The sequence below is a fragment of the Brassica napus genome, chromosome A2 (assembly GCF_020379485.1).
Source record: "Brassica napus cultivar Da-Ae chromosome A2, Da-Ae, whole genome shotgun sequence".
Taxonomy (NCBI): domain Eukaryota; kingdom Viridiplantae; phylum Streptophyta; class Magnoliopsida; order Brassicales; family Brassicaceae; genus Brassica; species Brassica napus.
The window spans coordinates 4,540,028-4,563,073 of NC_063435.1; the positions used below are offsets into that span (position 1 = coordinate 4,540,028).

The window sequence follows — 23,046 nt, forward strand, 5'->3', positions numbered from 1 at the left end:
ACAAAACGCTCCATATATAACGAAGTCTCGACTATTTTCTTACCAGAAAAAAAGTCTCAACTATTTTCAGAACATTAGTTGATTATCCTTTTTTCGTGACAAAAAAAATTGATTATCCTTATAATACATCAATCATTTTGTTAACGTTGTTATCAACAGTCGTTGTTGTTTAAATTTGTAAAGACGAACATGGTTATGTAATATCAGTGATTAGTGTCAAATACTCTCATCCTTTAGGTTACTAGTTGATATGTCAGCGAGTACTTGGTTTCCTCATATATATGTTTACATTGGCATGCACTTAACCAGATCGAAAATAGTTAATTTTAACTACAAAAGTCATCATTGTGTCAATGGATTAGTGCTAATTTTTCTTATCCTACATATTTTGATAATACTGAAATCACACGTTAGAGGAGTATTTATGGGCTTTGTTTCCTTATATGTATGTTTAAATTGACGCTTAACAAAATCGGGAACAGTTTATATCTCAACATTTTGTCCCCCACACACATTGAATTTATAACCTGTTTCTGATTGGCACGAAAAGAATGGTGCCTCCCCATCGCTTTTTTCTCTTATTTACTTTTCAGAACTAGATATCGATTATATTTAAATCAATTTGTTTAATTAGCCGGCTAGATAAACGTTTCAATTAAGCTGAAATGCTAAGTAAATGACTTTTACTTGTAGTCCAATATTAATTGTAATATATAGGTCCGAGATATTTATAAACGAATACTGGTGAAATTTTGTTTATAAATTTTATGTTACTTATAAAACCATTAAATGTTTGCATGGTACATGCAAAGGAAGCATGATACGAAAGCAGTTAAAAGAGAGGAGAAGACCATTGAGACTGCGTTGGCATACGCGCTAGCCTTGAGCTTTGAAAACTACTTACGGAGTATATCGTAAACAAAATAAAGAAAAAGAAAAATAAAAATAATCCGTTCAACGAAAGAGTTAGGAGAAAACGAGTGGAGCCTATGAGTTTCGAGCTCCCCAACTAGCAACTACTATCTGCCGTCATGATTCGATGGAGATTGATTTACAATTTTACAAAGTCACATCGGTCCTTGTTGTTGAAAAACGTGATCGCCTAGATATCCCACGTCGATTTATATTACAAATATGAAATATTCATGTTAGCATGGGTGCATGTATGCCTCCGGAGATTTTGTACCCTAAACATTATATATAATAGTATAATACCAATATTGACAACAAAAAGTATAATACCAATACTTCTAACCAAATGATTAATTATTTTAACGATGTGAAACTATTTTGGTTGCGTAAAATATAGGGAGTCATGCCGTAAATCTAGAGAGTAAACATATGTGCGTGTGTAATACATAATTATACAAATCGAGAGGAGATATGTTGAAGGGTTGCAAGTACACATTAGATGAATTGGTCTTTTTAAATCGTTTGTCCTTGGACCCAACGACAACAATCCAACATGCACTCTCCCTTTGTCCAATTGCCTACCAGCTTTTGCTTGTTGCATGCTATTTTGGTTAATAGAAAAAATTGCATTTATTTTTTTTAAATTGATATTTATAATAAATTTACTTTTATTTTTTACTAGTACTTCTAGTTTTTAAACTAACAAACTCGCATATCAAACATCCAACTTTATTTTGTTCAAAACTGATGATGTGAAAATTATGGTAATAATTATGGTATGGTACTATGAAAAAGCAATATACTAATGATGTGAAATTTATATGCCTCACTTCATTCTCTTTAACCTAACTGTAACTGTAAGGGAAGCGTTCAAAGGTCGACATTTTGTTGTGATTCCTGATAATTAGGCTTATAATTGAATTAAGGGTTATGTTGGGCATATATAAGTTGCTGCTTTCCTTATAAAATTTCAAACTTAAACATGGGCCTAAATGTGAAGCCCAAGCGATTGAGATGTAACAAATTTATTGGTTTATACATTTCTATCATACTCGATCAAAGACTACTATTGAGTTGAGTTATGATGTTTTTAGTATTGGGAAGAAAATTTCAGTTCAGGCTGGCACAAGTGTGAACTCAAGTGGGTTCGGATCGGCCACTTAGATTCACACACTCTAAACAAATTACTATAAAACAAATTGACGACATCTTGCTATGCTTAGTTTGTACTAATTGTCTAACCTTTAATATGATTGTTAAAATTAGTTTATAAGCTATATTCTCTCTCTGTCGGTACATACACACACACAAACCTCTTGGCAGTTGGCACTTAAAGTAAGATTCACATGGTCAAATGATAACATCTTTAACTAAAACGACTTTCGATTCGAAAAACACGCTATTTGATTATTAATTAGTAAACCCTTACTGAAAACTGATTAATTAGTGTTAAAAATATACTCATTGATAACAAGTAATATAATTATTTTACATAAATTGTCCTTTGAGACTTTTCCTTGTTTGTAATACTAAGAGCCTAAGACCCATTGCATGCTTGTGTATGATTCATGCCTCTTATCTATCTATTCTACACAATGCCGTTTCTTTATTAATAAGTATATTTTCACTTTTAGATCTATTGATCATTTCTTTCTTTTTCTCTTCCAGGAAGTTTCACTATCCTTCTCGGCCCGGGCATGCCCTATAATTCATACCGAAATAACCAATGTCCCAATTGAACTTGTTTAAATCACTTACCTTTCAACTTTCATATATCAACTTTATTCTTCTACTATTTAGTAAATTTTATATAGAAATTATAGCCTCGTTTCACATTTTCTAAAATATGTTAAGTTAGTTCAAGGCTATATTTTCAGTTTCTGCATCATGTTAATTATAATACATAAATCCAGCTATATATCACTTATGTATTGAGTGAGAAGTGGAAAGGAGGTCCAGATATTTTTATATAAAAATATGTTCTCGTTGTTGAGTGCTTAGCTTGAACCTATGGTTTCAATTTAAAGATATATGAAAAAGAGATGCAAGAGGGTCCAATCCATTGTTGTCAATAATTTTGTTTCACAATGGTTAACAAGTTAGCATATATTTTTGTATATGCATTTCCTCTCAGATAAATTCAATTAGTATTCTTTTGGAACACAATTTACTTTCATTAACATTAACTTTTTGGTATATAATAGCAAGAGAGAATTAGTCGTTCTCTGTCCGCGAAAGCTTTCCTTATAAATGCAACTATGTTAACTTTTAGTCTTTAAGTCATACTAAATGCAATTTTTACTCTTTTTTTTCCAACTAAGAACATTTCCAATAGAACACTATTTTTTTTTCTATATTTTACACTAAAATAGATTAACACTATTTGGAGTAAAAAAACAACATTCTTCTTACTATATTATAGTATAACTCTATTATAGAATGAACCATTAGAGCAAATCCAACTCTATAAAAGGGTTACTCTATTTTAATGTAAAAAAAAAAAAATAGTGTTCCATTGGAAATGCTCTGACTACACAGTATTTTCAAGTAAGCATAATAAACCAAAGCAATTGCGTCTAACTTATCCATGTTTTTAGTGCTACTTTAAATCGGAAAACAAAAAACTAATAAAACACAAATCCAATGTTCGGATTTCATGCTTTGATTCGATATAATAGAATCCAATGTATTATTTTTTTGTTATTAAAACAGTAAAAAAGTATCATATACAATTTTAGAGTAGTGGATTTTTTTTAAACACTAATAGAGTAGTGGATTAACACGATTAAACGAGTACTTGCCAATCAAAATGAAAGTTATTATTACTAATGATAAAACGACATTATTACATATACATGACAGAAAGTTGAGACTACCCATCCATATCATTTTGATATTATAAAAAGAAAATCTGTTCCAAGGATAATTACTTTGATCATGGCCCAAATCATTCCCACCCATGGAAAAGATGATCATGCCATCAAACCTTTTTTTCAAAAAATAAATAAAGGTTAGAACCCACATCAAACTAAAAAATTAAAGAAATCAACCATTTTCTTCTTTCAAACCAATAACATAAATATTTGATCAATCAACAAATCCTCAGCCTGCAAATCCTCAGAGCCAAAATCTTTGTATACAAAAATAAACACTATGGAACTATCTCTAGCATTAACATCAACAGATCATCATCATCAGGTTAACAATAATCCATCACCTTCAGAAGCACATCCAGACACTATGGACTTTCTATCTCGAGAATGGTGTAATTTTGCTGTTCAGTCGCTTCAGCCCGACCATATTATCTACGACCGTTCCATTGTCCCCGTAGGGACATCAATCGCCAGGTTTCAAGGGGACTTAAGTCTTGTTCCTTGTGGTGTAAGTAGTAACCAGAGATTGTTTTTGTTTATTCCTGATTATTTCTTCAAGTTGCTTTGGTTAGTCTTTTTAATTAATGAAGATTGTGAAAATAGACGATGGATAAGAGTATGAAGATGGACGATCCAGATTTTAAGCCCTCGATGCCTTCATGGAAAACCAATGATGTCAAGGTAACCATATTATGTTGAACTTTTAATTTATTTCTAGAAAATTCATAATAACAATCAGGAAAATACATCTTCTTCTCTAATATGATTTGTTTGTTGTATGGGTTTTCATAATTTTCAATATAAAATTATTTTTAAAAATGTGTACATCTTTTGTTAAGTTTTTTTTTTTAATGCACATACGATAAGTGATGGATATTTGGTTAATGTTTAATTTGATTGCTGGCACTGACATATAGAAACCGAACATCTTATATTGACACATTTTTGTTGAATCATGTGAACAGTCATGGATATGGATGCAACAAGCAATGCATCCGGAATTGAGCTACGATGGCTTCTTCCGCAAGAAACTTGTAAAATCCTATTTTGCTATTTCGTTTCATTTAACTTTTAGATAATCATATTGGTTTTCTAAATCGAAACAATAATGGGACTGTAGAAACTTCCTTGGAAGATTACACCATCGATAAAGAAATGGTGGAAAGAGATTAAGGCCAAACGAAAGGAAGAAGTGAGGCTACAGAGAGCTGAAGTCCACGCCGCCGTTTCATTAGCCGGTCTGGCCGCCGCCCTCGCCGCGATAGCTTCAGAGAACGCAGGAAAAGACGGTGGAAATGGTCGACCAACAACTAAAGTGACAGCCGTGGCTTCTGCAGCCGCTGTGGTGGCGGCACAGTGTGCTGAGATGGCAGAGACAATGGGAGCAAACAGAGACCAGCTCAGCACAATGATTGGTTCCGCTATGACTGGGACAAGTGTTAGTGAGATACTCACTCTCACTGCCTCAGCTACAACTTGTAAGAATAAGATTTAAGTTTATTTCCTTGTGTGTTTTTCTATAAGCATACTCTGTTTGTGAGTCATTGGTGTTTGGTGTATAAGCCTTGAGAGGTGCTGCGACGTTGAAAGCAAGAAGAAGTTGCAAGATCAATAGATTGAACGGCTCTGCGCCTGTGTTACCTATTGAAGACTCCTCTGATCTGCCTCCTGAATTTGACAAGAACACGTCCCTTCTTGCTCAAGGAACCGATCTCTTCGTTGAGACACCAGATGGTATACAAATCCTCTGTTTTTCTTCTCTTAAATCCTTTGTTTTGTTGATAAGCTAAAGATATATGGCTATCTTTGGACTTGAGCAGGTGATTTCAAGGTTAGGACAGTGTCTATGATCTTAAACAAGGATGCAAAGGTCTGAATCTTGCACTAATCCTCATTACTCTTAACCAATCATGTTTACCTATCAATGTTCTTGGGTTTATTTTTAGGTGATACTCAAAATGAAGAAACATAACCTACTCAGGACTAAGAAAGAATGTATGAGTTTAGCTTCTTTATACCTTAACTTAACCTTCAAGATAAGATTTCAAAACATTGAGTGTTTTGTTTGTTTTGTGTGCTAATTAGGTATTGTGACGAATGTTCACGTGGAGCTTTATAAAGATTCGGAGACTGAAGAGAACAACATGGAGGACACTTGTTATCTCATTGTCCTGAAGACGAACATAGGAGCTATCAAAATAGACATGGCGGATGATTACGCTCGTTATAAGACATGGGTCACAACGGTTCAACACATGCTCGCTCTTTCTTGTTCTTCTTCATTCCATACAAATTACGATCTCACTTTCTACAACAAAAACTGAATTTTCTTTTACTTGTCATTGTTCTTCAGTTTCTCTATGTATTTTACTTTAATTTGCATGTTTTTATTTTATATCCTCCTCTACTTCAACTTTTTTTCTCTCGTTTTGATTTTATAATAATGCATAACAACTTGAGAACTTACGTTTCTTATACTCCACAGACATCAGTAACGTTCTAAGTAAAGTATAACCTGAGATTTTAGGCATAAAATGCTCAATTGCCTTGAGGATCAAGTTAGAAAAGTAGTGAGTCCTTTATTCTAATATTTCAAAGGCAACATGTAATGAAGATAAAGTGGAAAGTGGGTATTTAAAATTTTCTCTCTAGGATACAACATATCTGCTACATTATCAAATAACACAACACTGGACCTTGTAATCAGATTCTCATAAAGTTGCAACAATGAAACCAAAAAGCAAGAACAAGAAGAAATATACACTTGTTACATCACACATTCGGGATGAACCACCTAGCATCAATGAACTTGTTAGTTGAAGCCATAAATGGTTCTACCTTGCGAGTAGCAAGACTGTAGATAAATATATGATTAGTGCCAAACCGACACCACTAAAATAGATAGAGTTTGATTTGAATCCTTGAACATCGTTGGCAGAGACGGTGATTCCAAGGTAGAAGATCAAAGCCTGGTCGCCAAAGAAGCCATTTCATCCCATTTGTTGGTGGCATGGTTCTTCTTGAAGACATAGAAGGTGCAAGAGGTTTTGTGGATATTGTATATTCTGACCATCAGAGCCTCGCCAGATGTAGTAACAACAAGCCTATTGATTATGAAAGGGGACAAGAAACGAGGAGGATAGTAGAAGGGATATGGAGGATGGGTTAAAACAACATGAGAGTCCCCTGAGAAGTCATAGATCTCAATGAAAGAAAGCCTAGTATACATGTAGAGCATGAGGGCTTGGCATACAAAGTCCCTTAATCCATTAATCCCAACATAAGGATACATCTTCCACAAGTGGCAATACACCGACTCTGTGTGAATTCTCCACACTCAGGTTTCGACTTTTGTAAACCAAACCTCTCTCGGCAGGATTCAACATGCGACAAGAATAACCGACTGGTTATTAAAGCTGACAAGAGTCATGTCACTAGCTCCACTACCACTAGACTTGCCAATGATGAAAAAAAGCTTTCAACGGTTTTGTTTTAACTTCGTCTATCCCACATCCTCACCTTGAAAATCTCTGAAGCTAGATCAGAAGAGGTTATAGTAACAGTGTGTGGAAAACTTTCAGCTTCCACATTATGTTGAATAAAAAATGCATGGAGCCTAAACAACTTAGGAGGTGCTGAAAGGAGCAGTGTTCTAACTCCTTGAGATATTATTGTGGAGATCAGAATGTCATCTTCAGAAAAGTTACAAGCAGCAAATCTTGTCTTTAACTCTTTTTGTCATCAAGGAAGTCGACAGCTAAAACATCATGTTACTTTGTTTTACAAACTCATACATCAAAGGTAGCTATATCTCCATCATATATTCATATCTCGTCAAATTCCTTTTGTTTACTAACTTGAAAAAACCATAATCTTTTCAAAAACTATATAGTTTGCACTAATTTTGAAATTACATATGTCACCATATGAATTCTCAACGAGGGTAAGAGTTGGTCCTAATTAGTATATGTGTGTGTTTTCACCTTATGGCCTTCATTTCAAAATATTAATATGTTTGCAAATTTTCTAATTTCTTTTGGATTTCATGTCAATATTAGCACTATACTTTTGATTTCCTGCCATTTTGAAATTGAAATTGAGATGCAAGAAAAGATAATTTCTAATTTCAAATTTGAGGTAAGGAGGTAAGGAGAAATCTCTGAATTTATAAGTTATAACGATCCGAGTGATTATTACAACGACCAATAAAGATACGTTATTTCAAAACTCGGATTGATAAAATTAAGCTACCGAATTCAGCATGACTTACTTGCGTGTTTTTCAATCCGATCGATTGGGCTGGACAAGCTAATATATATATTTTAAAAAATATTTACATATTTGCGATATAGGAAATTTAATTTATTGATGAAATTTAAACAATCATTAATATTTCTAGACATGTATTGAAACAATACTGATCATTATAGATTTCAATTTAAAACTTGATTAGAATAAAATTAACTTTTCCAATGTCAGAATACATTAAAAGATCCAAAACTATTAAAAATAAAGCTCCAATGATACAGTGGAGTAGAAACTAGTAAGGGAGAGATCATTCATTTGCTACATTTAATATCCATACATACAAGGGATTGAGGATAAACACCAACTCATCATGAGGTTGGACTTCTTGATTAGGTAAAATATGAAGTCAATTGCAATGGATTATTGCAAAAAAATGCAATTATATACATAACGTGACTCGACCCACATGGTCCCCAGCATTTCATTATTTACATATTAAGCTCATGTTACTTTTGGAGAGTTACATACTTGTTCATCGTGAGATGAGATGAAACGAGCGAATCCAGCCGTTTAGTTTGTAGGTATTGAAGACACCTATTGCCACAAGGTTTTAAAAGAAATTTGAAAGTGGTATAAAGTCAATGAACTACTATGACCATCATCAAATGATAATTAGAACTGTCTCCACACACTAAAATAAAATAAAAAGTACGAAAGATTCATTCTTTTCCATTTTTGGTTTGAAATATTAATCGCCAATTTGTTGTTTTTTTTTCTCAAAAAAACAAGAAAAATCAATATTTTCAACTAATTGCTCCTTTTCTTTAATCTTCGTCTTGGATCACCATTTTAAGATAAGTTTTCTTAGATGATCTTTGAGTTTTTTAAAGGGTAACTTCTTTCTAAAACTAGGATGATGATGATGATGGTGATCTGTTCATAACAAACCAAAAAAAAAAAAAAATTCCTTTTGGAAATATTGAAACTTTCGAATTGGGTTTCTCTCAAATTCTTACAATCTTCAAATTTGAGGATCCAATTCGTTTCGTTGTAATCATTTAGGTGAAGTGGTGATGATCGGGTAGGGATCAAAAATTTCAGCTTTGTATAGTAAAACGATGAGGTTTCTGAGCCTCGTCGGAAACTCATTCGGTTGCTCCGCGTCCGGCGAGCGATTAGTATCAGCCGCCAGAGACGGCGATCTACAAGAGGCCAAAGCCCTCCTTGATTACAACCCGAGACTCGCTCGCTATTCCACTTTCGGCGTTCGTAACTCTCCTCTCCATTACTCCGCCGCTCAAGGCCACCACGAGGTAACCCACCGGAAAAAAGTTGCAACCTTTATGGTGAATGATGATGATCCTGATCTGGGTTTTGTCTTAGATAGTTTCTCTGATGTTGTAAGGTCTCCGATATTCCAAAAAGGTGTGACCTTTATGGTGATGGTGATGATGATTTGGTTTTGTTTATTATTGTTATGTTTTAGATAGTTTCTTTGTTGGTGGAGTCAGGAGTTGATATCAATCTCCGGAACTATCGTGGACAGGTAACAGCTGTCTCCTTTACATTGTCTTTATCGACCATCAAAGTTAGCTGAGTACAAGAATGTTTGAAACAGACGGCTTTGATGCAAGCTTGTCAACATGGTCATTGGGAGGTTGTCTTGATTCTCATCCTCTTTGGTGCTAATGTAAGGACTTGTATCCAACTCTTATGTGCGAGACTTTTCAATGGAAGGATTAAGATGATGATTGTATTTTGGGTTTTAGATTCATAGATCAGACTACCTTAACGGTGGTACTGCTCTGCATCTCGCGGCTCTAAATGGTCACCCTCGGTGTATCAGGATCTTGCTTTCCGAGTATATACCAAGTGTCCCTAACTGCTGGAGCCTCTTGAAGAATAGTAAATCCTCTGTTTCTGGATTTGATCCAAGGTTATAAAGTGTTTTAAAGAGTTTAATTACCTCAAATGGCTTCAGTGACGTGATCATTAGTGTTTTTTTTGGAATGTGTGCAGTGGTATTCAAGAAGTGATAAACAGAGCAGCAGATGGAGGAATCACACCTCTTCATGTAGCGGCTCTGAACGGACACGTAGAGACGGTGCAGTTACTCTTGGATTTGGGAGCTTCACTTACTCAGGTTACTGTGGAAGATGGAACCACAATAGATCTCATAGGAGCTGGGAGTACTCCTCTCCATTATGCTTCATGTGGCGGAAACACCCAGTGTTGCCAGGTACATATTCATATATACTTGCTTAACCAGACCAGCATGAATACGTATGGCATTTGTTTTTCTCAGGTTTTGATCGATAAGGGTGCCTCTTTAGCTGCCATTAACTCTAACGGGTTAGATGTTCTCTTTGTTTCTCTGCCTGCAAAACCTAATCCAATTAGATATAAACCGCAGTGTCTTTATCCGTTTGGTGTTTCTTGGTTTTAGATGGACGCCATTGATGGTTGCTCGCTCATGGCACCGGAACTGTCTTGAAGAAGTCCTGAACCCAACCACAGAGCAGCCACTAAGCCAACTGCCAAAAGTCCCTTCTCCTTTCCTCTGCCTTCCTCTAATGAGCATTGTCAAGATTGCTCAGTAAGTAAACATCTTAAACCTAACTGAAACACTCAATGTGATCAAAGAGTCTCTGGGATTTTGATTATGTTTGTGGGTTTCAGAGAATGTGGCTGGCGAGGAGATGACTGTCTCACTCCATGCCGTGACCCTTGTGCTGTTTGTCTGGAAAGAAAGTGCACCGTAGCAGCAGATGGTAATGTATCCAACTTTCACTAAGTCCAATCTGCTTAACTAGAACATTGAACTGATTGTGTATGTGTGTGTGTGTGGCATAACAGGATGTGGTCATGAGTTCTGCACTAACTGTGCGTTATACCTAAGCACCACAAACATAACATCCTCAAAGACATCACAAGCCACACCAGGCTCAGTCCCATGTCCTCTCTGTCGCTACGGCATTGTCTCTTTCACCAAACTCCCCCATACGATACCAACAACAACAGCAACATCATCAAGAACAAGCATCTCCTTGTCCTTCTGCACTTGCTCCTCCTCTGATGTCTTGGATACAGGAGCTCTCCTCACCGACCCTCACTACAGCTGTAAACCGGTTGTTTCAAGAACCGGTTCACAATCCGTTGGGTCATCGTCCTTTCGGTCTCTTAGCTGCCGGTTTCCTCCAAGTCTCTGCCTCGGTGGCTCGGATGTTGACGAACCCCAAAGCCGGTTAATGAATGGATCATATTCAAGATCCGGTCTAGGGTCCAGGAGATCCACGTCGGAGGTTGAAGGAAAACGTTCTTGGTTTTGTGCTCTTAACCATTGTGTTACAACCGGTGGAAGTCCTTGCTAACACTTTTTGGTTTTTCTTTCTCTTTTCTAATTTTTGTTCCCATTTTTTTGGGAGAAAAAAAAATCTGCTAATTGGTTGTGTGATTATTCATTTTGTAATAACTGAAATTGCCACAAATATAATTGATTTGGCATTGAAATTGTGTGTATATAATATTATTTGAGTGTGAACTTCTTGCCGAGTCTAATGAGCATTAACGTACATTCATACTTAAAAAAGACACTTGTTACATCACACATTCGGGATGAACCACCGAGCATCAAAGAACTTGCTAGTTGAAGACATAAATGGTTCTACCTTGCGAGTAGCAAGACTGTAGATAAATACTCATATGATTAGTGCCAAAACCAGACCGCTAAAATAGATAGAGTTTGACTTGAGTCCTTGAACAATTTTGGCAGACACAGTGATTCCAAGGCCGAAGATCAAAGCCTGGTCACCCAAAGAAGTCATTTCATCCCATTTGTTGGTGGCATGGTTCTTCTTGTGGACGTAGAAGCTACGGGAGGATATGTCGATATCGTATAATCTGACCATGAGTGCCTCTCCAGATGTAGTAAAAGCAATCCTATTGATTCTGAAATCAGGCAAGAAACAAGGAGGATAATAGAAAGGATATGGAGGATGGGTTAGAACAACAGGAAAGTCCCCAATGTCTGCGACCTATCAATCCATAAAAAAGAAAGAGTGAGGAAGCATGCCTGATGCCTGTGTTAAGAGTGTAATTAGAATAGGTTGGAGGAAATGAATTTACATTACCTTAAGTTTTTTTCCTAATTTATGGATTCATCCGAGGTTAAACGGTCAGTGGCAATCAACATGTAAGAAAGGTGGAGATCTGGTCCTAAATAGTTGTCATTAAATTCAAATGGAGAAAATAATTGGTGGTCGAAGCTGAGTACAAAATTGTTAAGATAAAAGTTTTTAAACAGTGGAAGATATAAAGATAAAGAAACAAAAGTTTGAAAATAAGAAGAAAAAAAGTTTTTATTGAAAACAGGAAAAAGAACAATAGAAAGAGAACATGTGCTTAGTTGATTTATTTAGAGGACAAATGAGTTATTTTACATGCTAAAAGTGTCACCAGCCATGAGTAACTCATCATGAAATTGAAAACTGTAAAAATGTCTTTAAATATAATACTCTCAAAATGTTAGCCTTTAAATATAATACTCTCAAAATGTTAGCGGTGACAGAGACGTTTTAAATGAGGGAAATCTTAGTTTTTGACGGGTTAGAAAGTCATTTATGGTCTGTGTTTTCCTTTGTTTTCGATTATAAGAAAGCAACAAAAAGTTGCATGATTAACATAACTAAATTTTCAAAACCCGACAATTATATGATTCTAGTATAAGAGTTTTGATTTTGAATCCCAATTTCATTTTTTTCTGTAAGATCATGATCAAATCTCATGTCATCTGCAAACTTATCTTGGATGTCTATTTTATCTTCAGGAGCAGCAGAGGTGGTCTCCTCAACCATTTCTAGCATCAACTATATGTTTAGATATATCACTCTCATAAAATATCAATGTTCCGACTCTTTGAAGTAATACATTTCTATAATTTTTCCAAGTGGACCGAGATGTCAAATCATTCAACTTGTGTAAACACTAGTTTCGCGGTTTTGAAAATTATTTCAGCTTATATGAAAATTATCATACAATCAATTTCCCAAGTTAAATTCTTGAATTCTACATGTAAAGGAAATGCGTTTATTTGAATACTACTATCTTTCATTATCTCGCAAATTTTTTTTTGTTTACTGACTTTGAAAAATGCATAATCTTTTCAAAAACTAGCTAGTTTGCACTAATTCTGACACTATGTCACCATTTCTCAGTTAGGCAAGAGTTGGTCCTAATTCGTAAATGTATGTTCCACCTTTTGGGTTTCGATTCAAGATATTGTGTCTCTAGAGATTTTATAATTTATTTGGATTTCATGTCAATATTTCCATATAATTTATCAAGTTAATATATACTAAAAATTATTTACATATTTGCAATATAGGAATTTTATTGATGAAATTTAAACTATTATTAATATTTGTGACTAGACATGTATTGAAATAATATTTGATCATTATGATCCAATGTTACATTAACTTTGTTTTGGTCGCGAAAATAATTGTTTAAATAATCAATATGACTTTATCTTTGTAGTTATAGTATATCGAATTACTATAGTAAAATAGATTGATTCATTGCTTTAGACATAAAATTTTATATCGAACTATTTCATCAATAATTTTATAAAGAAAATAAACTTAGGCCCCAAGTGTTTGTGACAATGAAGATTTTTACTGTTATACTGTTTGAGACTTAGAAGACTTTAGTCATCAATTCAAATATTTGGCTGTTAAAAATAGTTGTAATTTTAAAAACAGTTAAAGCCAAGAATTGTGATTTTAAGATTAAAATAAAATAAGGCCGAAAGTGTTTTTGACTGTGAATTTTTTTTAAGTTTTAATATTTTAAAATTAAAAATTGATTGAATAAAATTGACTTTTCCAATTTTAGAAATACATTAAAAGATCCAACCACTAAAAATAAAACTCCAATGTAACAGTGGAGTAGAAACCAGAAAGAGAGATATTGTTCATTTACTACATTAATACAAGGGAATAAGAGATTGAGTAAAAACAACAACTTATCAAGTGTTGGACTTTTTGATTCGTTAAAATATGAAGTCTATTATTGCAATGCATTATGCAAAAAAGAAAAAAAATGCAATTATACACATACCGTGACTCCACCCACATGGTCCCCAACATTTCATTATTTACATATGAGTTATTCTCGGGTTCACCGCTTAGGTGAACCTATAGGTTCACCAACCGATAAGATTTAGTTATTTCAAATCCGATATTTTTTAAAAAAGAAAACAAAATAATGTCAAATTATATTACGTTTTTAAAATTAAAAAAGTATAAATAAAAAATAATAATAGTTACAAAAAAAGAAAGTTTTCAAAAAAAAAATTAATACGATAAACAAAACACGAAACTCTAAATCTAAACCCTAAACCCTTTGGTAAACTCTAAACCCTTTGATAAATTTTAAATTCTTGAATTTAAAAAAAAAAATATTTTTAACACAATCAACAAAACACTAAACCCTAAATCCTAATCCTAAACCCTTGGGTAAATCCTAAACCCTTGGATAAACCCTAAATCCTTGGATAAATCCGAAACTCTTGGATCAAATCTTAAACTTTAAGATTTAAGATTTATTCAAGAGTTTAGAGTTTACCTAAAAGTTTAGGGTTTAGGGTTTAATAATTGTTGGCAGCGTTAAAAAGACTTTTGAAAAACAAATTTTTTTTTTTTGCGATTAAAAAATCTTCTTTTGTGATTAATACAATTTTTATTTAAAAAATATAATGTAATTCTATAATATTTTGTTTTCTTTTTTAAAAGATACTGAATCTAAAATGACACAATCCTATTGGTTGGTGAACCTACATGTTCACTTAGGGGGTGAACCCAAGAATAAATCTTTACATATTAAGCTCGTGTTACTTTTGGATAGTTACATACTTTTTTTTTAATTATATATTATATATTAATTCTACCCGAAATCGGGGATTCGGATCCGGTTACAAAATGGTTTTGAACAAAATTTCCAAAATCAAACTATTACAAACTAGATAGTTACATACTTGTTCATTGTGAGATGATATTTACTCAATATAAAGTTAAAACGAAACGAGCGAATCCAGACGGTTAGTTTGTCGGTATTGAAGAAACCTAAGGTTCACTCTTTCACTTTGTGTCATTTTAAAAGAAATTTGAAAGTTGTATGTATAAAGGCAATTAACTACGATCACCATCAAATGATAAAATAGAACTTCCTCTGCTTTCCTCTTTTGAGCATTGTCAAGATTGCTCAGTAAGTTGGGTTTCAGAGAATGTGGCTGGCGAAGAGGTGACTGTCTCACTCCATGCCATGACCCTTGCGCTGTTTGTTTGGAAAGAAAGTGCACCGTAGCCGCAGATGGTAATGTATCCATTTTTCACTACCAAAATCTAATCTGCTTAATTAGAACATCAACTGATTGTGTGTGTGGTATAACAGGATGTGGTCATGAGTTCTGCACTAACTGTGCGTTATACCTAAGCACCACAAACAGAACATCATCAAAGACATCACAAGCCACACCAGGCTCAGTCCCATGTCCTCTCTGTCGCTACGGCATTGTCTCTTTCACCAAACTTCCCCATACGATACCAACAACAACAGCAACATCGTCAAGAACAAGCTTGTCCTTCTGCACTTGCTCCTCCTCTGATGTCTTTAACACAGGAGCTCTCCTCACCGACCCTCACTACAGCTGTAAACCGGTTGTTTCAAGAACCGGTTCACAATCCGTTGGGTCATCATCATCCTTTCGGTCGCTTAGCTGCCGGTTTCCTCCGAGTCTTTGCCTCGGTGGCTCGGATGTTGATGAAACGCAAAGCCGGTTAATGAATGGATCATATTCAAGATCCGGTCTAGGGTCCAGGAGATCCACGTCGGAGGTTGAAGGAAAACGTTATTGATTTTGTGCTCTTAACCATTGTGTTGCAACCGGTGGAAGTCCTTGCTAACACTTTTTGGTCTTTCTTTCTCCTTTCTAATTTTTGTTCCCATTTTTTTGGGAGAAGAAAATGTGCTAATTGGTTCTGTGAATGGTGTGGTGATTATTCATTTTGTAATAATTGGAAATGTAACAAATATAATTAATTTGGGTTTGCCATTTACATTGAAATGGTGTATATAAATATTTTTTGTGAGTGTGTGTATATAAGAGCACCTGCAATAGTGTTATTCAAAGGGAGTCCTTAGAAAAAGTGTATTTTGATTTTTTTAGTATTATTTTTTTTTCTTTATTAGATAAAAAATAAATAAATATCAACCAATCGCGGGTCGCCACATGTTGTCGGGATCCGCAAATAGTGCAAGAATTCACTAAGAAAGAGTCTTTATCTAAGAATTTTAAGGAATGAATCCTTAACTTTTAGTGGAGTCCATCGATTATTTAATTTTTTTTTCTAAGGACTCCTTCTTAAGGATTCCCATTGCGGATGCTCTAACGTCGTTAGTATCATACATTCATGCTTGTACTAAACAGAGGCTTACAGATTAAAATAGTACATACATTTAGGGATGTTTAGATAGTCTTATGAGAGCAACGCAAGTAATCGAGAAATGATGGGACTGTATAAAATTTACATAAAGCTCAGGAGGAATAGATAGAATAAACTAACACAGAAAATGTTACAGAAAAATAAAAGATCAAAGAAAACAATAGAACAATGCAACATTAACGAGGCTTGCAAGGTCAAGAAAAAACCTTCAAATTCATTCAAAAAAAAAAAAGAAAAAACCTTCAAAAACATTAATTTTGTTTTTCTTAAGTGAAGAAAAAAAGAGCTCAGCAAGGATAATGCCAATAGATCAATAACAAAGAATGGGTTTTCTTCTCCGTAAGATGCTTATGCGTTCCAAATTACATCTATTGTCTAATGGAGAAAGAAAATGAAGTTGAAAGAGAGAAATGATCATCGTGATGACCATAAATATCATGATAATTATGATAATGATGATCATCTTATGATTTAGAAAGAAGAAGAATGATATGATGTCATGATAATTATGATAATGATGATCATCTCATGATAAAGAAAGAAGAGGAATGATATAGTGCTTTTGCTCTGAAGTGATGATGTGAGGTGAGGGGGCAAGTTAAGTTGGGTTTATATAGGGAAATAGGAGGATGAAATTAACGGAAAGCTATACCTCTATAATTAATATAATACTTCATCTGTTTTATATTAAGTGTCGTTTTAAATTTGTGTATACGGACTAAGGAAACAATTAATTTTGCATGTTTTTTATATAAAAACACAATTACCTATACACCTAACCATATTTCAACCAATAAAAAACAAATAACAGAATAAAATTAATAAATTTTGCATTGAAAATCGAAAACGACACTTATTTTGTAACAAAAAATATTTTCTAAAACGACACTTAGTATGAAACGGAGGAAGTACTAATATATTAATAGAAGCTAGACCTTTTAAAATAAAACAATGGAAAAAAAATAAAACAATGGAAGCGAGAGATAATCGATACACATAGAATTTCAATAAATAAAATAGGATTAAATTTCTTAATACATGTCAAAATCCCTATTAATGGAAATTTTCAATAAAATAATTAAGATTTCCCATTTTCAGAAAAATAATTAATGGCACAAGTCTAAAATATAATACTGAAACCGCCAAGCAATAATCAATATATTTTTTTTGAAAAAAGGCTTTTCAACAATAATCAATACTTCTGTTTTCATAAAGCTTTTTTTTTTAATACTGAATACTTCTTTATAATACTTATGTTTTCATAAAGCTTTTTTATACAAGAGATTCATTGGCTTTTTGTTATGTCCTTTGATACATTTTCTCGTGTAAATCGATACACACAGAACAAGCTAATCTAAGATATTAGAGAATTAAACTATTAAAATAATTAATTAAATTATTAAAAATTAATGTTTAGTTTCTTGTCTTATTTTTTATAAATAGCAAGGATTAATTGTTTTTAGCTACTTTTTATAGTAGTCAAGTATTTTTGATAAAAAATGATTTTTTTTAATATGTGTGATTATAATAAAACATCATATAAAAAGAATCCGAGTATAATATAAATAAGATTACTAATATACAGCTGACCATTTAAAACATATAAAAAATATTAGAGAATTTAGTTTCTTTGCTTGCATATATTTTTTATATATGGAACATATCTATCTCTATAACTTTCTCTAAATTAAACTTTTGTACCAAAGTGGTTTTTCTCTAATGTATGTTTTATAATAGAGATCTTATATTTTTAGAAAAGATTATAATGTTATAATGTAACATTATTTTGTTTCCATATTTAATGATAGAAAAGGTCTCTTATATTTTTACTAAAATAAATTTTTGCTAAATAAAATATAGATGAATTCTATTATAGAAGGAAGGATACATTAAAGACAATCTATTTTTATAATAGAGTTTCCTTATTTTTTAAAAAATATAGGGAAATGAATAGAAATGTTCTAAAATATGAATGCTGGTTTAACTATTTTGTCTGCTTCACAAAGGTTGCTAAAAAAGAGACATCTGCTTCACAAGGAAGATGATGAAAACAAAAGAAAAGTTACATCCAATGGCTATATGAGAGACGGGCGAGAAACTACTGTAAGTCTGTAATTCAATTTTTTATTGTATATAATGGTGTTTTAATTTTTTTTTTGTGGTCAATAATGGTGTTTTATGTAAGAGTAGGTATAAATTGATTATTACAAGCTTTAGGATGTGACAATACAAATACATTATCAACCTTCTGTCTCTTTCTCTGTTCTTCTCTCTGATGGGCTTTTAATGCTGTCATTATATCTTGATTTTTTCAGAAACATATAAAGAAAAGTAAGTTTTCAAAATGGAAGAAGTAGGCCTTGACCAAAAAAGAAGAAGTAAATATTGACAAAAAAAAAGGAAGAAGTAAATAAGTAGTAGCAAGGGAACAACCCCAGAGAGAAAGTTAGAGAGAGAAAAGCAGATCGGGTTGAGGGCTCCGACGTCCGGACGGTGCGTGAGCGCGCGTGCCGGCACCGGAGTCCCTCGATCTTCCGCCGAGTGATTTTCTACGGCTTCTCACACTTGTCCTCTCCCTATTGCATTGTCGGAGCTCTGGTCCGGGCCTTGGCCGTCGTCGTCACCTCCGGGGGTGACCCGTCACCAGTGGAGGCGCTGTGTTTGGAGTAACGACGCGAGCGGGTGGAGGATGGGGGTGGTGAAGCCGGTAGTTTCGAGTAGTCTTAGTTTTCCGGGAGGTGGAGGCTTCTAGAGCTCCATCGACGCCGGCCTTGTTACCGGGAGGCGGAGGCTTCCTCTGCTCCGCTTTCGCCGGCTCTTGTCTCCGGGGTGTGAAGGTTGTTCTGTGCCTTGCGTCGCCGGCTAGTGGTCTTCTATTTCCGGTTTTAGGTTTCTATTTTAGTTTCGAGCGATGGCGGGTTGGTTTGGCCGGAGGAGCTCTCGTTGGAGGATGATTGACGCTTCCCGGCGGTAACTGGGTGATGGTTTGCGCTAAGCTTTCTCGTCGGTGGTGGTGTTTTAATAGTTACGGATTAGCTCTCCTTCTGCGATTGATGCTTTCCGATTTTAGAAACTCCGTCGTGAGGGCGTTAGCGGTGAAGATGTTGTGGAGCTGTTGAGCTTGGGTGGTTCCGGTGGATTGATCGATGAAGATGGCACCGGGGTTTCGATTGGTGCGGGATTCCGTCGTTGAGCGAAGCGGTTGTGCGTGAGAGCGGCGCCTCCGTTTTCTTTGCTAAGGTTTCCGTTTTTTTTTGGGCTTATGGACCCATGTTTGTGTGGAGTAGGGTTGCCTTTTTCTGGTTGGGTCTTGTAATAGTTGGGCTTGCCCCATATTCTAAATAAAATTATTGAGGGAAAAAAAAAAATAAGTAGTAGCCATGCCATGCATGCTTATTACCTATTCTTCAACGTTCAGAATGTCTAAGACAGAGAATCTCTTATACCAATATAGAAAGTGGGACAGGACGATTTAATCGTCTGGTTTATTTAATCGCAAAAAATATTTACTTTTTGTCAATTTGGAAGAACAAATTATTATCACACATGCAAGTAGTTATTCAAGTAACAACCATTTTCTTTATTGTGGAAGAGACCTGAATTGCTACTCTAGATCTCTGATTTTTGTTATTCATTTACAACTTTCTCTAGTTGATTAGAGAGTAGTTAGATACCTGGGATTAAAGTTTTAAGCCTATTAATAAATGTTGTATATTAGTACTATTACAATGTCTAATCTTGGATATTGGTCAGGTAAATTATGCATGCTTCTATAAGAATTGTTTTCAACCTTTCATTTACAGTAGTTTCTTGTTCTATTTATTGGGTTTCTATAGGTCCATATTCGGTTGGGCTTTGTTTCCAAATAATTATTGGATAACTCGAGTAGTCCACTTAAAGAATTTGAAAATTTTATGTACAAAACAAGTGACGTTTATATATCATGACTTTTCCACTCTCTGCAAAATGTCCGTTCTTATTCAGAAATGAGGTTACATAGCACATGCTTTACGACTATGACGACTTGTAGTCAGGGCCATTTTGGTAATGTTGTATCACTCTTTATACACAAACTCACGCTAACACATTTTCTCTTTGTTGTATGCACTTGTCCAAAAGGAAAGCTTAAAGATTCCAAACTAACCAAGACGCAAAAACAAGAGAGTGAAGAAGAAGAAAGAAGATGGTTTTTACTCCCTACCCAGATTTCCTCATTATCTTCAACTCCAAAGATGTTTCTCTTTCTCAACGTTTGGTAAGTAATCTTTCTCTCTTTTGTTTTCTTAAAAAAAAAAGATTTCAACTTTTTTCTCCAAAATTGCGTTTGTTGCTAGAATGTAGAATATTGTTTACACTTTTGATTTTAGTGTTCTGTTTAGCTCTTAACCTGACTCACTTCTTCTGCTTAGGGTTTGGTTCTGTTCCTGGTTTTGCAGTGGTCGGTTCTGTTTCTGCTCTCTTAGGGTTTAAGTCATCTTGTGTCTGGTCTCTTAAAGTTCGGTTCTTTTTACTGATCTCTTAGGATTTGGTTTTGTTCCTGATTTTCTAGGTTTTTGTTATGTTTCTGATCTTTTAGGATGTGGTGAAACATGACACCGTAGATATTACGATTCCTCTGTTCTTGATACCTCTTTTGTCACTAATTAACTGGAGCATTTGATTTTTTTTTTGTTTGCTAGGTACTCCCAAGTGATTACAGACAGTACTACCCAACGCCTCTCCCTCAGACAGCGGTTCTCAGGAAGCCAGAAGGAAACTTCTGGACCGTCAAATGGGCAATAAGTCAAGAGGAGGAGATTAGCTTCGGAGATGGCTGGTCTAAGTTTATCGCAGAGAATGATCCCATCGACGGAGACTTTCTGCAATTCTCTTACGATGGTTCCCGAAGCTTCTTGGTTAGCATTTTCAGGAATGGGCTCCCTGTGAAGCCAACAGCTCCTGTCACAATACAAGACATTTCAGATGATGATGAGGATAAAACAGCTGGTGATGGTGATGAGAAGAAAGAAGAAGAAGATTATGATCAGAACATGATCATTTCTCTTTCTTTGGGAAGTAGCGACGAAGACTACGATGCTGATAAAACGGTCAGTGAAGTTAACAAAGCTGATGGAACTTTAAAGAGAGGTAACAACACAACCTATATCTGTTTATGTTTTCATCGAAATATCATAAAAATATTGAACATAGTATCATTATTTTATCAGGAAGTTCTTCGCAAAGGATACGTGCTCAATCCATTGGTGATCCGGAAATGTATCTTGATGATCCCAAGAACCCTTGCTTTATTGCAACGTCGTCGTCGTGTAGGCGTATGTTGGTAAATGATCTCCATCTTGAGTTTTGTATTTTTTATTATTTATCATTTTAGTATTAAATATGTTTTTTTTTTGTATTTGTTGCTTTCAGGTGATTGCTATGCAAGTAATAAAAGACTATGACTTGAAGTTTGATGGCACGATCAAGTTCATCGATGGTTTTGGTGAATTAGAGGGAAAGATTGGAAACTGGAAAGATCGTGTTGTCGTTTACTCGTGGCAAGAAATCTATAACAGAAACCATGCAAAGCCCGGAGATGTGATCATATGTGAGATTCTACGTGAAGGAGGTGTTGTTCGATCCATCAAGGCTCACTTCGTTAAGAAATGATGTTTTATTTATGCGTCTCAAGACTTCAAAGAATTGGTGTTTATGTAATGTTAACATTCATCGTCTCTTTTAGGCTGTTGTGTTATCCTTTGTTCTCTCAGGATCTTGTTGAAAGTTGGTGTTTGCTTTTTTTTTGAACGTTTTGTTAACTTGGTGTTTGCTTTTGGATTTAAGTTTTAAATGTTTGGTGTCGCATGTGTTATTAGAAATGCTGGAGTGTGCCTCAATATTACATTTCAGTAAAATCACACATCTATTAATCTATTCTAACCAGATCGGTTAGATTTGGTTTAAACTGGAAAGTACTTAAAAAGGTAAAACAATTAGGCAAGTTAATCTCTTACTATTATCAAGGAAGATAAAATAAGGAAAATGTCATGTTTAGTACTATTACTATGTTATTTATTTAAGATACTGACCCCAAAAACCCAGATCAAAATAGACCCGACCAATGAAAACTGATTTATACCGGACTTTAAAACATGAATATCCAAAACTACAACTTAATGGCTATATTTTATTTATTTTAATTTATGATATAGTTGTTGTATTTTTTTTGTGCAATCTTCATTATTATTTTTCTAACATTTTCAAGTAATATAGAATTTTAAATGTCAAATTTAGAGTTTTGAAATGTTTAGTTTCAATTATTAATAGTTTGTTTTGGTTATTTTGTAAAATTGTAGATAAATATGAAGAATTTTGGCTAAATTTTGATGAGGTTCGAGCACTTTGATTTGTTTGGTCTCAAATACCTGAATCTATTTGGATCTGCTATGTACCTGAAAATTATATGTATTTTATAAGTATTTTAGTTATAGATTTAGACCTAAAATGAATCGACCCTAACCAAAAAGATTTCC

At 34.2% G+C, this 23,046-nt stretch overlaps 3 protein-coding genes across 5 annotated transcripts; all 3 read left to right on the top strand.

Annotated features, from left to right (window-relative positions):
• The first annotated feature begins 3,493 nt into the window (after nt 1-3,493).
• Nucleotides 3,494-6,196, top strand: LOC106417572 (VAN3-binding protein-like). Its single transcript, XM_013858356.3, has 8 exons — nt 3,494-4,293; nt 4,389-4,466; nt 4,751-4,819; nt 4,906-5,263; nt 5,349-5,519; nt 5,606-5,655; nt 5,732-5,780; nt 5,871-6,196. Exons 1-8 carry the CDS (start codon nt 4,066-4,068, stop codon nt 6,107-6,109), a joined length of 1,242 nt encoding a protein of 413 aa, XP_013713810.3. The 5' UTR covers nt 3,494-4,065; the 3' UTR covers nt 6,110-6,196.
• A 2,247-nt stretch (nt 6,197-8,443) lies between these two features.
• LOC106387892 (E3 ubiquitin-protein ligase XBAT32-like) lies at nt 8,444-11,574 on the top strand. 3 transcript variants are annotated; one of them, XM_048750748.1, is made up of 9 exons: nt 8,444-9,346; nt 9,520-9,579; nt 9,652-9,723; nt 9,803-9,969; nt 10,053-10,272; nt 10,339-10,385; nt 10,480-10,629; nt 10,713-10,804; nt 10,890-11,574. In XM_048750748.1, exons 1-9 carry the CDS (start codon nt 9,152-9,154, stop codon nt 11,402-11,404), a joined length of 1,518 nt encoding a protein of 505 aa, XP_048606705.1. In that variant the 5' UTR covers nt 8,444-9,151; the 3' UTR covers nt 11,405-11,574. The 3 variants fall into 3 exon arrangements, with proteins under 3 accessions (XP_048606705.1, XP_048606708.1, XP_048606711.1); XM_048750751.1 differs by having other exon boundaries at nt 9,524-9,579; XM_048750754.1 differs by lacking the exon at nt 9,520-9,579 and having other exon boundaries at nt 9,580-9,723.
• A 9,041-nt stretch (nt 11,575-20,615) lies between these two features.
• Nucleotides 20,616-22,376, top strand: LOC106417578 (B3 domain-containing protein At5g57720). The gene is made up of 4 exons (XM_013858362.3): nt 20,616-20,789; nt 21,214-21,661; nt 21,742-21,854; nt 21,944-22,376. The coding sequence occupies exons 1-4, from the start codon at nt 20,718-20,720 to the stop codon at nt 22,181-22,183; spliced, it is 873 nt and encodes a 290-aa protein (XP_013713816.2). The 5' UTR covers nt 20,616-20,717; the 3' UTR covers nt 22,184-22,376.
• The last annotated feature ends 670 nt before the right edge of the window (nt 22,377-23,046 follow it).

What these genes read in the sequence shown, in the direction of transcription:
- LOC106417572 (XM_013858356.3), top strand. Translation starts at nt 4,066, where the DNA reads ATGGAACTATCTCTAGCATTAACATCAACAGATCATCATCATCAGGTT. An exon ending in GGAAAACCAATGATGTCAAG is followed by an intron (nt 4,467 to 4,750) that starts GTAACCATATTA and finishes TCATGTGAACAG; the next exon opens with TCATGGATATGGATGCAACA. An exon ending in CACTGCCTCAGCTACAACTT is followed by an intron (nt 5,264 to 5,348) that starts GTAAGAATAAGA and finishes TTGGTGTATAAG; the next exon opens with CCTTGAGAGGTGCTGCGACG.
- LOC106387892 (XM_048750748.1), top strand. Translation starts at nt 9,152, where the DNA reads ATGAGGTTTCTGAGCCTCGTCGGAAACTCATTCGGTTGCTCCGCGTCC. An exon ending in TCATCCTCTTTGGTGCTAAT is followed by an intron (nt 9,724 to 9,802) that starts GTAAGGACTTGT and finishes TTTGGGTTTTAG; the next exon opens with ATTCATAGATCAGACTACCT. An exon ending in GTTTCTGGATTTGATCCAAG is followed by an intron (nt 9,970 to 10,052) that starts GTTATAAAGTGT and finishes GAATGTGTGCAG; the next exon opens with TGGTATTCAAGAAGTGATAA.
- LOC106417578 (XM_013858362.3), top strand. Translation starts at nt 20,718, where the DNA reads ATGGTTTTTACTCCCTACCCAGATTTCCTCATTATCTTCAACTCCAAA. An exon ending in TTTCTCTTTCTCAACGTTTG is followed by an intron (nt 20,790 to 21,213) that starts GTAAGTAATCTT and finishes TTTGTTTGCTAG; the next exon opens with GTACTCCCAAGTGATTACAG. An exon ending in TGATGGAACTTTAAAGAGAG is followed by an intron (nt 21,662 to 21,741) that starts GTAACAACACAA and finishes TTATTTTATCAG; the next exon opens with GAAGTTCTTCGCAAAGGATA.